Below are 15,375 nucleotides of genomic sequence, written 5' to 3' on the forward strand. Positions count from 1 at the left end.
AAAATGGACAGTTGCTGCATCAGCTTTTACTCAAAACTCCATCCTTGGTCGACGTCTGTGTCTCCACGCACTGTCCTGGTTGAGAGTGCTGTACTGGAGGTAAGCAGTAATATCGCCCACGGCCAGTTGCTATAGAGCTGCGGTTGTGGCCCCCCCCCCCCCTCGAGGCCGGCTCCTGGTCGCCGCAAGCCACTGCCCCCCTTTGGCCGTGGATTATGTCCCACTTATAAGAGTGTCTGCTCATACGATGATCCCACCTGGCATCATCTATTGGCAAAGACTTCGGGGCTCTAGTCTCAGCTTTTGCTGAAGCGGATATAGATGCGCTAATTGCCTGCTCGGACGGTGGCCGAAAAGGGTGCACCGTCTTGACTCTGGACCACGGAACGGTGCGGCGTGCCAATCCCAGGGTGGGAACAACCTGCTGCTCCCCCAAAAGGCCTGCCCGGGCTCGTCGACACCGGCTGTCCGTACGGTATAGTATCGGACGTACAGGCTGGTTCGGTCAGCCCCGTCCGCGGAAAGCCGTGCATGGAGCAGTTGGGGGACAGGCCGGCCGGGCGTCAGAAGTCCAGAACGGTCAAGGGAACCCCATGATATCAGTCAAACTCTGACCGTCGAGAACGCCGTGCCCGACAGCTTCGGCCTTAGACGGTAGACCCTCCTCTAGCCGGACTGCAGCAGCGCCAAGACGTCGTCGGATGAGGGCACGTCGTCTGCCTGACTCGCGGGGCTGCCGGCTGCCCATGAAAGCATGACTAAGTCCTGCCATCTGGGAGGAACGGCCCCCCCTGTCATGCGCACAGTAATGCGATCCTCGACAGAGGTCGAGGCCGTCGTTGTCCAGACCGTGCTTTGGTGCGGGCAAACATTTACCACCGCAGGGGTCTGTGCGCTGGCGTCGCGAGATCCACCCACAGCTTCAGGCCGAGTGCAACGTCAGGACGAGCGGGAGCACAGCCGAGCCCAGAGAGAATCAGCCGGGCAGTTAACCGCGGGCCCGGCGATGGAAACCACCGCTCACACTCACAAGCCGGGCAACGCTCTTGCGACGTCAGCCTCGCTCACAGCCTTCCCACCACACAGACACACCACCCAGCGAGGCATTACTACTTACGGCCGCTGGGGACAACAAGGAAGAGAGGATCTGGAGGCAACCACCCAGCCACTTCGCCAGCTGCTGCAAACACATACACGCGCGCGCGCGCGCACACACGAGCACACAAGAACGGTTATCACGCGTTCGGTAGACGGTGTGACCCGTCACACGCAGCACAGGGTGCAAGGACGACAGGCTGCCCACGTTTTTGATATTGGCCTGCGACACACACAGTTGGGAACCCCCCGGACAACCCAGGCTGCCTGCGCCAGATCACATCGCACGACCTCCACCTCCCCTCTCACCGTGCAGGCGTACGGCAGCAGTGAAAACCTTGCGCCTGCCGTGCGACCTCGCGTCCGCAGACCGGCTCGCGGATGTGAGCCGGCAAGCAACGCTGCGGCTGGTTTGGGGGGGGGGGATGTTGGTCTCCTGTGCCCTGGGCCGCAATTAATCAGAGAGGGCAGCAACGAGGCAGCTCGCTCGCTCTGTGGAGCAGCCAGGTCTCGGGCTGGCGCGTTTCGCATGTCTCTTGCATGCAGCAAGCAGCAATGCAGCAACTGGCGGGAGTTCCGAAAGCGGCAAGCCGTGGAGCTGTGGTAGGATGTATGTGTGGTTTTGCTGTCCGTTGGGACTGGGATTGGAGGCGTGTGTGCGCGCGTGTGTATGGGAGGAGCGGAAGAGGGGACGGGGGGAGGGGCGGGTGGACTGCTGCTGCTACCGTAGACCATGCGACCATGTGGGATATCACGAATGAGAGGGAGGGCCGCAAGGCTGCAGCTGAAGGAGTCGAGATATGCTTTGGCGATCGGCTGGGGGGATCCGAGACATCTGAGATGGACACCCCAGGGGTCCTCTTCTCGACATTGCCGGACCGACCAGATCATCAACGCGGCCCGCCCGCCTGGGCAAGCACTGGACTGAGTGTGACTGCGTGTGCGCGCGTTCGCCCTGTCGCATTTTTGTTGGTGGATTTTGTTGTTGGTCCCCGTCAGGTCTGATCCCCTGGAGGGGTGCTTGCGGGCCCAGTTGCACGGTATGCGACCGTCCTGCCAATCCTGCTGCGACGCGTCCGATGCAGCATATGCTGGTTTGTGCCACCTCAAACCATGTGCGGTGAAGAGGATCTGCATAAGCAATACTGGCGAGGCGTTTTTCCCGTTCTGCCCCGGCGGGTGTGTTCCTTGTATGTGCATTAGGGAGCCGCTGTCGGCAGGTAGGAAAGGCAGCGTGGCAGCCAGGCAGGCCTGCATGCATGCACGCCATGATGAAGGGAACGGAGAGACTGCGGCGTCTCACCCGCGACACCCGGGTCAGTCAGCACGACTGCTTCTTCTGCTGCCCTGTTGATGAGGAGAGGCGGGCAGGTAGGTAGGTGAGCGCCTCACCCACCACGGTCGGTGGCGAGGTGACTCTCGGCGTCCCATGTGCGGACTGAACCCCGCGATGGTAGTAGCTTGGCTGATGGTGCCTCTCTCGGACCAGGCCAAACCCTGTGGGCGATGCCGTCAAAAGAGCATTTCAGGCACCCCAGGCTAAAACAGCGAGTGTCAAAGACAGCTAGCAGGCTGATAGCTCCAGATATGCAGGTCTGATTCGCAGCGACCCCGGCCGATATGGAACAGCATTTATTATCATATGGGCTCATGCCCTTGCCGCCTGGGGCCAGTGAGCTCGTCGGACGGGAGACATGGGCAGTGGTCCGGCGTTCCGGGACTTGATCGGCCCACGACTATCGGCGCGCCGTCGATTTGACAGTGCTCCAGAGGGGCAGGGCCTAGCCATTCACCCACAGATACGAGTCCCGCACGCTGATCTGATTACTATTCCCCCAACCAGCGTCGCAGCGCGCATTTCCTTGGGGGAAGGGGGAGGCCGGACGAAGCGGGAGCTTGGCCGACTGGACTGGCTGGTCTGCCACGTGAGATGCAAGACTTCAGTCCACCGCCAAGTCACCGGCGCCCAGCCACGACGCGGAAGGGAGAGGGACCAGGCGTGCAAGGCTTGCCATTCTGCCAGGCTAGTCCACAGTAGCGGACAGAGCAGAACAAGGTGTTTGGCAGGTAGATGAAGAAAAAAAGCGAAGTGAAACAGCGGAACGTGGCTTCGAATCTACCACGTGGCAGCCCCACTTTGCCATGCTTCCTTCGCGCACGTTCCTCTCCTCTTTCTTTTCCCCCGAGTCAGTGGAGATTGGGCAATCGAGGGGGGGGGGGCAGATCTGCCACAGTCAAGCCAGACCAGCCTGCAGCCTACCGCATGTGCTGTAGCCTGTAGTGTAGCAGAGGGTGCCTGCCTGCCTGTGAATGCAAAGCGGAGTAGGGGGGAGTTTGGGGGGTTGGGGGGGGGGTTATCGCTGTCAGCACTAGCTCTGCACAGTCCCTTTTCCCACCCGGTCTCCGCAGCTGTACTGTGTACCGTGCTTCGCGAGTGCGAGAAGGAGGGGGGTCGGCCATGGTGAGTGCGGAACACGCCGTCCGCCCTTGGTCGAGATTGATGCGAAAAGGGTATTGATCCTTCGAGGAACACGTGTCGATCCCGTTTCGGCCATCGTATCTCCTGCGTGCGAGCTCCGCACTGACGCGCCCCCGAGGTGGCTGGCTGGAATCCGGCAGCGGCGTCGGTGAGGTGGCCGTCGGTCTCGGTTGTCTATTTCGAACACGCCCGTGTCCCGCCCGCCCTCTGATGAGGTGGTCCCTGGGTGAAGGTCCTGAAGGGGGCCAAAACGGACACTGGACGGACCAGGGGCTGGAGCAGGGTGTGGCGTGGTCCTCCCTCTCCGCATGATCTATGTGGGCGTCATTTCGGGATTTGTGGCCTCCTCTGCCACAGATTGGCTCCCTGCGCCGATGAATTACAGCCTTGTGGGTTTTGCTTCTTGCTGTTTGACGCTGTCGTGACGGAGGCTCAGCAGGCAGGCTGCCGGCGTCCGGGGTCCTTCAGCTGAAGCCTGAGGGCGAGTTCATCTCTCTGAGTGGAGGCTCGTCAGATTCAAGGTTCAATCTTGGCAGAGGCGGTGGGCGGGAAGCTCCAGTGCACCTATTGCACACTTGTACAGCTGTACAGTATCACAGTATGATTAGATGCCCTGCTAGGCCGTCTTAAAGCCGGCTTCAAAAAAAAAAAAAAAAAAAAAAAAAAAAAACACAGTGAAGCGGCCGGAAGCCCTGTCAGCCCTGAAATACACCTCCCTGCTCCGGTAATGAGTAGGTGGCTGTGGCGAGATCCGACCCTCATGACTGTATTTGGCGTCGACTATGTCCGTCTGCGTCTGTGTGCCTTCTAGACTTGGAGCGATATAATTGATCTGTGTCTTCATCCACCCAATCATAGCATCTTTGGCAAGTAGCTGTATACTTGTAATACGTACTTGTGCAGCGTCTGGCTTGACTGTCACAGATCTTGTCCTCCACGCGACAAGCCACACACCAACAAGGGCGGTCCCGTTCAGGATCAGGATCAGGATCAGGATCAGATCGATGTCAGTATTAGTGGATTCGCCTCACGGGTCTCTCGGGACTTAAAAACCCACGTGGGAAAAGGAGATTGGGATGCCAACATGGGCTCGGCTAGGTGCGCGCGAGAGGCGCTGAGGGCAGACATGCCTCCGGCGTGAACAGGCCCCTTCCCTGGCTTGACGCAGTGTCAAACTGGACTAGAGGGTGAAACATGATCCTGCTCATTCATGTGAGGGCTGAGAATTCAGTTGCGCTCAATTTCCCACGACGACAACCTGGACGGGCGAAGGGACAGGTGATGCCCCGGGGCTATGATTTTTGAGTTGGACACGGATACTACGGGCTGGACAGGCGTTATCCTCGTGTGTGTGTTTCCGGATTTACACAACACAAGCTGCACAGTGTCGGCCCCGCTGCGACACAGGTAATTTAATCACCCATGTGGCAGATATCGGTCGACAGACATGGCAAACACAGATAGACAGCACATCCATGATGGTCTTTTTACCCGGCAATGAAAACACAACACTCCATCCAGGCTGACAGGGCATCATATCTACACGTGCAGTCCCTTTTTTTCCTCAACAATACGGGGTCGCCGAGTGTGGGTCCCCGGGCTGCAACGCAGATTCGGGGTATCTCACCATGATAATCTGATGACAGCTTGGGTTCTCGGCCCTACGAAGCTAGACGGGCAACCATGCGCGTACGCGATATGTCGTCAGTTTCGCGGACCCTTCGTCTCCTGACCCTGTTCGTGCCCGATGTTCCTGCAAATCTTGTTGTGCGACATAGATACATACACACCGGACCCAGGCCCCAGGCACGGAGAGCATGGCATAACCGAGCCCACAGGGCTGGCACGCGAAAACTTTAACCGGTAGAGCTAATAATATCGCCACATGGGGAAGATTCGAAGGAGGCTTGTTGGTTGACGCCACCACCAGATCGGTTTTAAATCCCAGATCTAAGTGCGTAGTCTGCTGTCAGTTGTAGAGCTCTCGCCGTGTCTCCGTCGCCAAAAGCGCGACACGCCCGAGGCATGCCGAACCTCGGCCGGCGGCAACGGTAGCATCGTCAAATAGCAGAATGTCTGCTTACACATACGCGTACCTAGTCTAATAACTTGACTAGTTGTGTCAGATGTAACAATACGAACCACACGTTATATTAGCTGGCGTACCACTTTTGCGCAGCACCGTATTAGTTCCCCTAGGATCCGGCTGCACCAGTCTTTTGGGCAACTCAAGCCCGGTGCGCTCTGCAACCATCCAAGACATAAACTTTCCTAGCGAGCACTGGACATTGTCTGATGATTTCAAACCCGGTTGAAAAATGAAAAATAAAAATATTTTAAAAACACGCCCCCTATGATCCGGGGTCGCCTGCCACATCATCGCCCGGCGTCACCAGGTCACGTCCAAAGCGAGTCAGCGCGGGCCCCGAACCTGCGTCATCGCCCAGTTCGCACATCACTCCAGAAAATGCGACACAGAGGGACCCACGGCTCGCCGGCGCGAACGTCGTTCGGGTGTTCGTGTCCCGTGGGCTGGCCCCAGTTTCTTCGAAAAGAGCCCCTTCCAGACGCCTTCTAGAAGGGGCCTTGGAACATTCACTGGAGCTTCCTTCCATGTCAGAGGGGGGCATGAAGGGGGGGGGGGTTCCTAGTGTAGTGCCGGATGTTTTGCCTCACATCACACGTGAGCAGCACGGTTGGCGTTCCTTGATGCTTGGGTGGCTGGAGAGCGGGTCTTTCGTGTGTCGCGTGTGAGATTTTGACACGGTGTCGGCGCGCCCAGGCACAAAACCAAAACCCCCCCCCTTGTCCCGTGAACATATGGCCAGAGAACCCACAGAAGGCCACAGTGCGGGCGGTGGCGCGCCCTCACGCGCCCAGGCCCACGCGTTGCTGCTGCTGCTGGAGCGCGCCGTCTCGGTGAAGTCCTGCTGTTGTGGGCTTATCGGTCAAGGCGACGGGAGAAGTAGATTGACGGGTGACGAGGAGATGGGAGATCGCCAGCCTTGCCTTGCCGAATGCAAGGAACAGGCGTCTAATGCCCTAGAGATTCCAGAACGCTTTCGCCGAATCCCGTTGGCCCCAGGGCAGGCGTTCGATCGTTCGTTCGCTGGTGTCGTTCTGCCGCCCGTTTGTGCGCACAGAGACTTTTGAACGACTGGGCTTGGGCTAGGCTGGCTGGCTGGCTGGCTGGCTGGACGGCCCATGCAGGGACGATGCCAACGGGTTCACCGCCACTGCGGCTCTTGGTGAGCCTGCCGCTGATCTGCGGAGAGGTGCGCATCCACACGTGGTTTTCCGCCGGTTGCTGCTGGTCTTGTGTCACTCCAGGTTCGCATCTGCCGTTCTTTCTGATGAAAAGGAACCCAGGGACCAATGGACCCAAGGCCAAGGGGGGAGATACCCCGGGAGGAAATGTTCAGCCAGGCCTGTGTCGCTGCTTGCGGCTGGGCCTCTACACACCGTGCAGCACGCGCCTCTTGCCGCGCGATGCTGCCGAGCTCGTTACTATTGTCGTCTAGCGCTACAGCACTGTGGCCATGTGTATACGGAGCAGTTTCCCACAACCCAGCGTCTCCTCCTTGCCGGTCCAGACGTGCCCGCGTTTTGACATGTGGCCGGACATAACGGGAGCCTCTTTTATTCCCATCTCGGACGCGGTGCTGCACTTCCTGGGCACACCGCTCCAAGGATCCATTTCCGGCTAGATTGCCATGGGGCGAAAAAATATCCCAGTACAGTAAATGCTGTTACGTGCTGCGCACTCTGTAATTTTTCAACAGCCGCCGTGCACGCCTCACGAGGGAAAAAATAGAACCGCCACCATGTATGTCATTTCCCATCCCACAGGCTGGGCACGTAAAAAAAGGAAGCGCGTGCAAGCCGGCGCTGACCGATTCCTGACTAAGCCGAGGATTTGATGTGAATCAGGGAAATACCGAACATCGGCCCAGCAGATTACGGTAGCACGGGGACAAGCTGCATTATTCAGGCAGTCAGCTATGCCCGAGATCCGGCTGCGATTCCTCGATTGTCACCAGCGCGCCGGGCACCAAGTATCATCTTGGACGGGCCCAAGATGTCTGCCCGAGGCAACAGTATTTGCCGGGGGTGGCACGCGTTAGGGAGTCAGCAGCCTTGACAGCAGGCAACCAACATGACTTGAGGGCACGAGGTGGGGCAGCATCATGCGAAGGCGCCACGCCAAGCCAGGGCCATGTGTTGGAGCGTTTTGCTGAAACCGGAGGATAAAAAAAAAGGGGATGAGACGGGCGGCCACAGGACGGAGTTCGGATTGACGATGATTGGGGCGGCAGCAGCAGCCGCAACATCAACAACAGCGGGAAGAAGCAACGAGAATTAAAGATAAAGAGAAAAATAAAGGCGCAAAAAAAAGGAAAAAGAGGAGACGAAGCGTTTCTCCCACCACGCACAGTAGCACCAGCAGCAATGCACAGCTGCAGGGGCTGGGCCCTCAAGGCCAACGAGCTCGCACAAGCAAATCCGTGTCGCGGCTTGCCTCGTGGACGAGATCCCTGAGGCCATGTGCAGATCCTGCCGACCCTGTCGTGCTGCCACCTACCCACCACACCCATCCAAAAGAGAAGGGCGACCAATCAACCACCCCCCCGTCTCTGGAAGTACACACACGTACTGTGGTAGTCTTCACAGGGAGGACTTTTTCGTTACAGTAGCGCAGGCAGCTAGCTACCTAGGTGGCTTGCTTGCCTTGCCCACCCTCCCCCCTCCGCCAACACCGCATCCCGCATCATCGTGCCATTGGCGAAGGGCGCACCCGGCAAACACATGGCACACCCGGCAGGATCTCACCCCCTCCGACACGCCTTGCTGTCCTGCACCTTGGCCCACGTCTCGTTTGTACACATTGCGCCAGCCAGCCCTGGCAAACTGGCCACGACCGTGAGGTCCGTCAGAAACTATACCAGCCAGGCCAGCCCGGCGAAGCAGTATTTTTTTTTTTTTTTTTTTTTCCTTTTTTCTCTCTTCTTCTTCTTAACTCCGGTGTTGTTGCCGGCAGCTGAACAAACACGTGCTTTCAGACGCCTGTTTCAGACGCTCCCTGAGATGGGATCAAAAGACTGGTCGTCCGGGCTTTGCTCACGATGATCTGCGCCCGCTGTTATTTTTTCTCTTCGTCATTTTTTCCTTGCTTGCAAGGAACCCGCATACAGATGATGTTGGGTTGGTTACTCGCATGCAACCCGGTCGCGCGTGGCTTTCGCCTCCCCGGCCCCCAATGCTCCGTTGGCCGGAGCGAGGTTGCTGACCAAAGGGACCGCGCAGGGCGGAACTTGTGGCTGTTGTTGTTGCTACTTGGTCTGCTTCTGGGCTGTGCTGATCGGCAAGGCAAGGCAGAGGGCCTGATCATGGGCCCCATGTGGCAAAGGCAGGTGGAAGGCGTTTCGGGAGCATGCGCGCTCCAATGAACCTCGTCCCGCCCTATGATGCGATGTGCTTGCACAGACGCATCTCGACCAGTTGGCTCTTCTCTTCCCTATTTTGTTTCAGCCCGCCAACAAGAATCCCACGTGGTCTCAGAGCCGGGGGGTTGGTGGTGGGGAGATCTTGCCCGTTGGTGGTGGTGCCCGCTCCGTCAGCAGCAAGCAAGCAAGCAAGCAAGCAGCAGTAGCAGTTGCACCAGGTGTGGTTTTGCGGCTGTGGATGGGAAAGTACAGTACAGGGAAAACCGGGGGGCCAACAGCCCGGGTTGACAGGTCGTCGCCCCCTCGGCCGGCCGAGCTGAACGCAGTGACGGTCCAATGGACTGGCGGGGTTGAGACGTGTTTATTTTGGACGCCGATAAAAATAACGATTTGGAAGAGGCCGTGTTTCTGTTCTGTTTGCGGCGAGGCGTCTTTGCTGTGCTGGATGTCTCAGGTTCTCTCCTTGATCGGGACCCGAGAGGAGAAGAACCGCCCATGAATGGACGGGCCAGGGTACCACAGCTCGTGGGTTGGGGGATCATGTTACTCCGCCCTCCCGCTGCCCTCCGAAGGCGTTCGAGCCCAGAGCTGGTGATGGCTGGATGGCCTGCTTTCCTTTCTGGGCAATGTCGTGGCCGGTCGTGGCCCAATGCGTACGGACGGCATACGCGGGGGTCTTTGTCTAGGAGGAGCTTGATAGTTCATCACCCACTCACCCACTCACTCTCTCATTCATTGATCAGTCATGCAAGGGACCAACACCTTGCCGGCAATAGCGACGCTCACCATGTTGTTATGTGGAATCCGTTTCATCGCCGGTTCGTCTTGACTGAGCATATCCTGTACTGCAGGGCGGACTTCGTGATCCACAGCCTGCCTGCCTTTGCCTCCTCTGCCTGGATCTATCTGGTTGACGTCCTGCAAGTCTTAGCAAAAAGAGCTGTGCCGAGGGCCGATCTTGTGCTTCTGGGAGCCTAGCCGGGGGTTGCCTGGGGTGTAGTAGCCCTGCTGGCCCGAACGGGTTTAGATGGGTGACAGCCTGGGGGGGGGTGTTCTTTCTCGCCCCCCTCCCCTTCCCCCTCTCTCTCGTACCGAGCAAAAGAACTGCAACTGTGTCGTACCTTTTAGATGTCGCAGCTGCCCTGGTGCGAGTATAGACGGTGTGTGCAACACTGTGCAACCTGTACAGTACCAGATACCCCGCCCGAATGGCCCCATGTGCCATGCGATGCGGCACCCTGATGCAATGACGCCCCATGTCCTGGTCCTCCTTTTTTCCTGCCCTCCCTTGAGTGGGACCGGCAGCTCGCTTTTTATTTTTTTTTCTCACCCACACCATCAGCAAACCCACCCCCCCCTTCCATCACATTGCCCATCCTCCGCAGCTTCTAGCACATGGCTCCCGGGAGTCTCCCCTGTCGTGCCGATTTTTCCTCTCCATACTGTACACACAGTACGTAGATACGTAGCGTAGTGTACCCAACCCCGCGGCCCACCGTCTCTCGCGCTCTGTCTACCGTTGCTCTTGATCGCATGCTGCTGCTGCTGGCTTCTTTCTGCTTTGCCTTCATTGATGAGCATGGGCATGGCATGGTGTTGTGAGCGTGTGTGAGACCCTCTCTCTCTCTCTCTCGCTGCCTGTTCCCGCGTGGTTCGCCTCGTCACTCGTCACCCCCGTCACCCGCCCGTCAACTCGTCACTTGTCATTTTCTGCCATTGTCGCTCCAATCTACAATTGCTACTCGGTCTCGTTGCTACCTACCGTACGCACCTCGAATTCAGCCAGCGTCCAGTCCAGCCCAGTCCAATCCGCCATCCCATCCCCATCCGCCGGACGCTTTCGGTTTAATTGCCTGGCAATTGACAATCTGAGAGGGAGACATTGGGTGCGTAAACTGCCTGCTTTGCCTTCCTACCACACCACCCACCTTCGTGTGTTGCTTCTGCTCCGTCGCCCCCTGGCCCAGTCAGTCTCATCATTCCACGCCCGTTTCTTCCAGTCATCACCACCACCACCACTGCCACTCGCTTCTTCACCGTTCAGTTTTCCCCATTCCACATCTCTCTCGTCGCACTCCCCCCCCCCCGTCTGCGAGTCTGTCCCAGGGCTGTGCGTACCCTGTTGTGGTTCTGCTGTCTCGTGGTTCGATTTTTTCCCTTCTTTTATCGGCCTGGGATAGTGGCCCAAAGCCCACAGCAGCTCCCAGCACAGCCCGGCTCTCCCAGCACAGTGCAGTGCCGTGCGGTAGTATAGGTACGTGCTTTCTCACTCACTCTCGCCCTCTCCCTCTCGCCTGGCCCATTCCTTGGCCGGTTCCCACCCGCCAATGGAGCTGCAAGTGCTCTCGGTCGAGTCGACGGTTCCTCTTTTCCCACCCCTTCTCGTCGCTCAATCAACCCTCGCCGAGCACCAGTCGGACAGACCAGAGCAGAGGAGCCACCAGGAACCACAGGAACCACAACGGTGCAGAGCGCAAGAAGTGGTTGATGCTCACGGCCCAGCCTGGCACCGCCAAATGACCCCCAATCTGTGGCATCCATCATCCTCGCTGCCCTGACCCTGCCCACGGCCTTGTTCTCATCATCCTTACCACCTGAGTCCGTTCGTACTGTACTGTCCTGTCCTGTCCTGTCCTGCCCGCCGTCTCCTGCGCTCTTACCCAAGCACCAGCAGTCCCAGCTCCATCCACGCCGGGACCAAGACAAGACAAGACAAGACCCAGGCCCAACCCGCTCTTACTAACTTCCTTCCTGCCTTTGTTAGATGGCTGCCGGCGTATCATCTCCTGCCCGCCCAAGCCCAGTCTATCTTCACGATCCATTGTCCCACACAAACAATAATTCCTCAAACTTCAACTCTGCCTCACCTCAACACTCTGTTTCCACCTCCTCATCCTGCCCCAGCCTGAGCTCCCTCACCTGCCCACCTCCAGCGGCACCACCACCACACCTGTCCTTGTCCTCTCCCACCAACCAAGGCAATCCGCGTCGCCCTCCTCCTGCCGTCAGTCCTAACAGCACCACCGCCAGCACTCCAACGACGCTTGCTTCTTCTCCTCTTTCATCCTCGCCGCTCGAGCCTGCCCCAGACTCCGTCGTGCTCACGCGATCCCGACCACAGCAGTCGCCCGTCAACTCTGCCCGAGGAGACCCGAGGCTCCAGAAACCAGGCGGCTTTTTCGCATTCGCTGCCTCTGCCATTGACCGCACCCAGAGTGCCATTGCAACCATCTCTGACCAGACCGTCCGCCACCAGCGATCCCTCAGTCGGCTCTCAATCACCGGCGACTCTGCTGCACACCACCTTAGCGCCGAGCCCTCACCCGACAGGATCTCGAGATACCGCCCCGCCTCGACATTGTCGTCGGCGTCGTCCTCGAACCTGCTGAGTCCTCAGCCGGGGTCCAAGTCTCCAATCAGCCAGGCCTTTTCGGCTCAGGATCCCCCTTACTCGCGACCCTATTCTGAGACCGATCCCTCTCACCCCCCGCCAATTCTCCTGCCGAGAATTGACAACAAGATGCATCAAACATCGTCAAGGCTACTGCGCATGACGGATGACGACAGGCCGTTCACCAAGGTGAGTTATCTTCAATCTGATTCGTTTTTACCCGCCGCCAGCCGTGCCCCAAATAGCCCAGTAATCAGCAACGGCACTGCTGCTGCTGTACTGCGCGGGGCAGCGGCACGCCCCGGCCTGCGCATTCGGCGACTGACAGCAGCCTGCAGGACTTCAAGGATCTCTTTGCAACACTGATCGTCAGTCTGCTGCCGCTTTCAGCCCATCGCGTGCGCTTGACCAAGGTCGAGCACACCTTCCTGTCAGAAGATGCCATCAACAATCTGGGCTCCCTCAAGTTCTCCCAATCCAACCGCATGCCCGACCCCAAAGATCCTTCCCGAATCGTAACGACGACAACCACCACCACATTCTCCATGGCCAAAGATATGGCCCGCTCGATATGCCAGCGATTCCTGGAAGCACGTTTCATTGAGTCCGCCGACGGCAAGTACCAGCAGGTATACACCATGAAGGGCTCCGTCTGGCAATTGACACCCAAGGGCATTTCTATATTGGATCGCTTCTGTTCGAGGAACGGTATCCAGCAGAAGCAGGTGGCAGAGCTGATCGGCAACTCATTACCCCAGCTCGTCATCTTGGAAAGAGAAGGCCAGACGGATAAGCTGACTACTGACCGTGGCACCATCGAGGTGCTCTTCCGGAGGTTTGTCGGCATTGGGGGATTTAACATCAAGAGCAACGTGAACTCCGCCGACTCGGATTCCCTCAGCGATTACCGCGATGGTCTGACTGGCGTCAAGATGGCTGCCGAGCGGAAAGTAGGAGGCAAGACTTTTAAGCACACCTTTACCGGCAAGGCGGCCACCGACTGGCTGATGGACTGTTCCACCACCGTAGATCGACGGGAGACCATCGAGGTCGCCGGTTTGTTTGTCGAGTACGAGCTCATGGAGGCTATCCAACAGGATCGGGCCTACATGTCGCAGTATCCTGGCAGCCATCTGTTCCAACCCACAAAGCATGCCATCTACACGCTCACGCCAAGAGCTCACGACCTGGTCAACGGCGCATTGTCTCGGGGGAGGAGCTCGGAGGGCGAGGTGCAATCCGGCGGGATCAGGCCGGGCATTGCTCGCGACTCCAACACCCAGAGGCTGGATAAGATCTTGGGCGATCCCGCGCTTCGATTGCTCTTCCGCGAGAACCTGAGGGAGACGCACTGCGAGGAAAATCTGTCATTCTACATCGACGTGGACGAGTTCGTGCGCAGCTGCAAGCAGGCCATCCGACAAGCCCAGAAGAACCCAACGTCGACATCTATGGATGGTATCAAGGAGATCATGGCTCAGGCCTACGGCATCTACAACGCGTTCCTCGCCCCCGGCTCGCCTTGTGAGCTCAACATCGACCATCAGCTGCGCAGCAACCTTGCCACCCGCATGACTAAGGCAGTGGGCCAAGATGTTGCCATGATTGACACGCTGCACGAGGTCACGGCCCTGTTTGAGGATGCGCAGAACGCTGTGTTCAAGCTTATGGCTAGTGTAAGTCGGATATCGCACCCCAACGAGTTCCATGCGTCGCCGATGCTAACTTGTACACAAGGACTCTGTGCCCAAGTTCCTGCGGAGCCCAAAATACGAGCAGGTCTTGAAGAACTACGACTTCGATACGATAACGCACCCCGTCGGCAAAGATTCCGCAGCACCTGGTCGATTGCTCGAGCGAAGCCAAAGTCGATCGAACCGCAAGTGAGAAATGACAGAATTCGAGCACTCGTTTCTCCCCGAAGATCAGCCCGACGCTATGCAACCGCGGCCATGCGGCGCAAGCAGCAACGTCTCTTCCATGACCGCACTAGACCGCCACAGATGCGGGCTTGCCAATAGTCACAGCAGAGACTGTTTGGCTCCGAACTTCGTCAATGGCTCGCTGGGTCTGACATCACGGCATAGACCCGCCACTTGTTGGAGCGATGATTCACGGCCTACAGCTTGAAATGGCTTGGGATCAGTGTTGTGCATTTTCATTCTGCCCTCGTTCCTGGTGTGGGCCTTGGACGATGAGATGATCGACAAGATTCGTCGCACGATTGGGTAGTCTCGGTACCAGTGAAATCCCTCGATCACATTCGCCTAAGTGGTCTCCACTTTTCTTGCCCATCGCATCGCATACAAATCGGATGTACCTCCACCTCTGTGGCCCGCCGCATGTTCGAGGAAGCGTTGGGCCAGCTTTTCATTTTTCTCTGCGTGATTCGGAAGTCAAGGCGTTGGGCTCGTTTTCGGCATAGACATGGCCCAGGCAGTCCATATTGAAGAAAGGGCGGACGACGGGTGCTCGGTCTTTACGACGGATTCTTCCTTGCGGGAGCATCCAAGACTAGCGTTTTGATGGAGCGCATTTGGGTGACCGACTCGCTGTGTCATCATTGCATTTCATTTTTTTCTCTGTTGGTGGAATGGAGGGGAGGGGGAAGGATTGTGCGAGTCCCTGGCTCGGAGTGGCCAAGGACTCTAATTCTCTACGGGACAGGATCTATGATGTAAAAGGCAAGGGCCGGTACGATTCAGCACGTCGAACAGCTCGGTGTCAGGGGGATGGACCGTATAACCGAGGGGCTTGTTACATTATGATATGGCCCTGAGCTATTTCGGCACAAGAGTGTACATAACGACGGACCATTATACGATACCAGTCGATGAGATCGACCGCTTCTTAGATGACCATTAACACACTACGAAAAAAGGATCGCCGCTTTTGGCTTCGCCCACAGTTTGAACGGTGCTCTTGGACGATGGTGATGGAATGTGTGACGGGTGTGAGTGGTGTGT

At 57.9% G+C, this 15,375-nt stretch overlaps 1 protein-coding gene across 1 annotated transcript; it reads left to right on the forward strand.

Moving 5' to 3' along the window:
* Positions 1-12,538: 12,538 nt before the first annotated feature.
* On the forward strand, positions 12,539-14,296 carry INS49_000657 (uncharacterized protein; the record flags this gene model as incomplete). Its single annotated transcript, XM_043161494.1, has 3 exons — positions 12,539-12,598; positions 12,748-14,085; positions 14,147-14,296. 3 exons carry the CDS (start codon positions 12,539-12,541, stop codon positions 14,294-14,296), a joined length of 1,548 nt encoding a protein of 515 aa, XP_043030000.1.
* Between the last annotated feature and the right edge of the window lie 1,079 nt (positions 14,297-15,375).

This window comes from Diaporthe citri (genome assembly GCF_014595645.1).
Source record: "Diaporthe citri strain NFHF-8-4 chromosome Unknown scaffold_1, whole genome shotgun sequence".
In the NCBI taxonomy this organism is placed as follows: domain Eukaryota; kingdom Fungi; phylum Ascomycota; class Sordariomycetes; order Diaporthales; family Diaporthaceae; genus Diaporthe; species Diaporthe citri.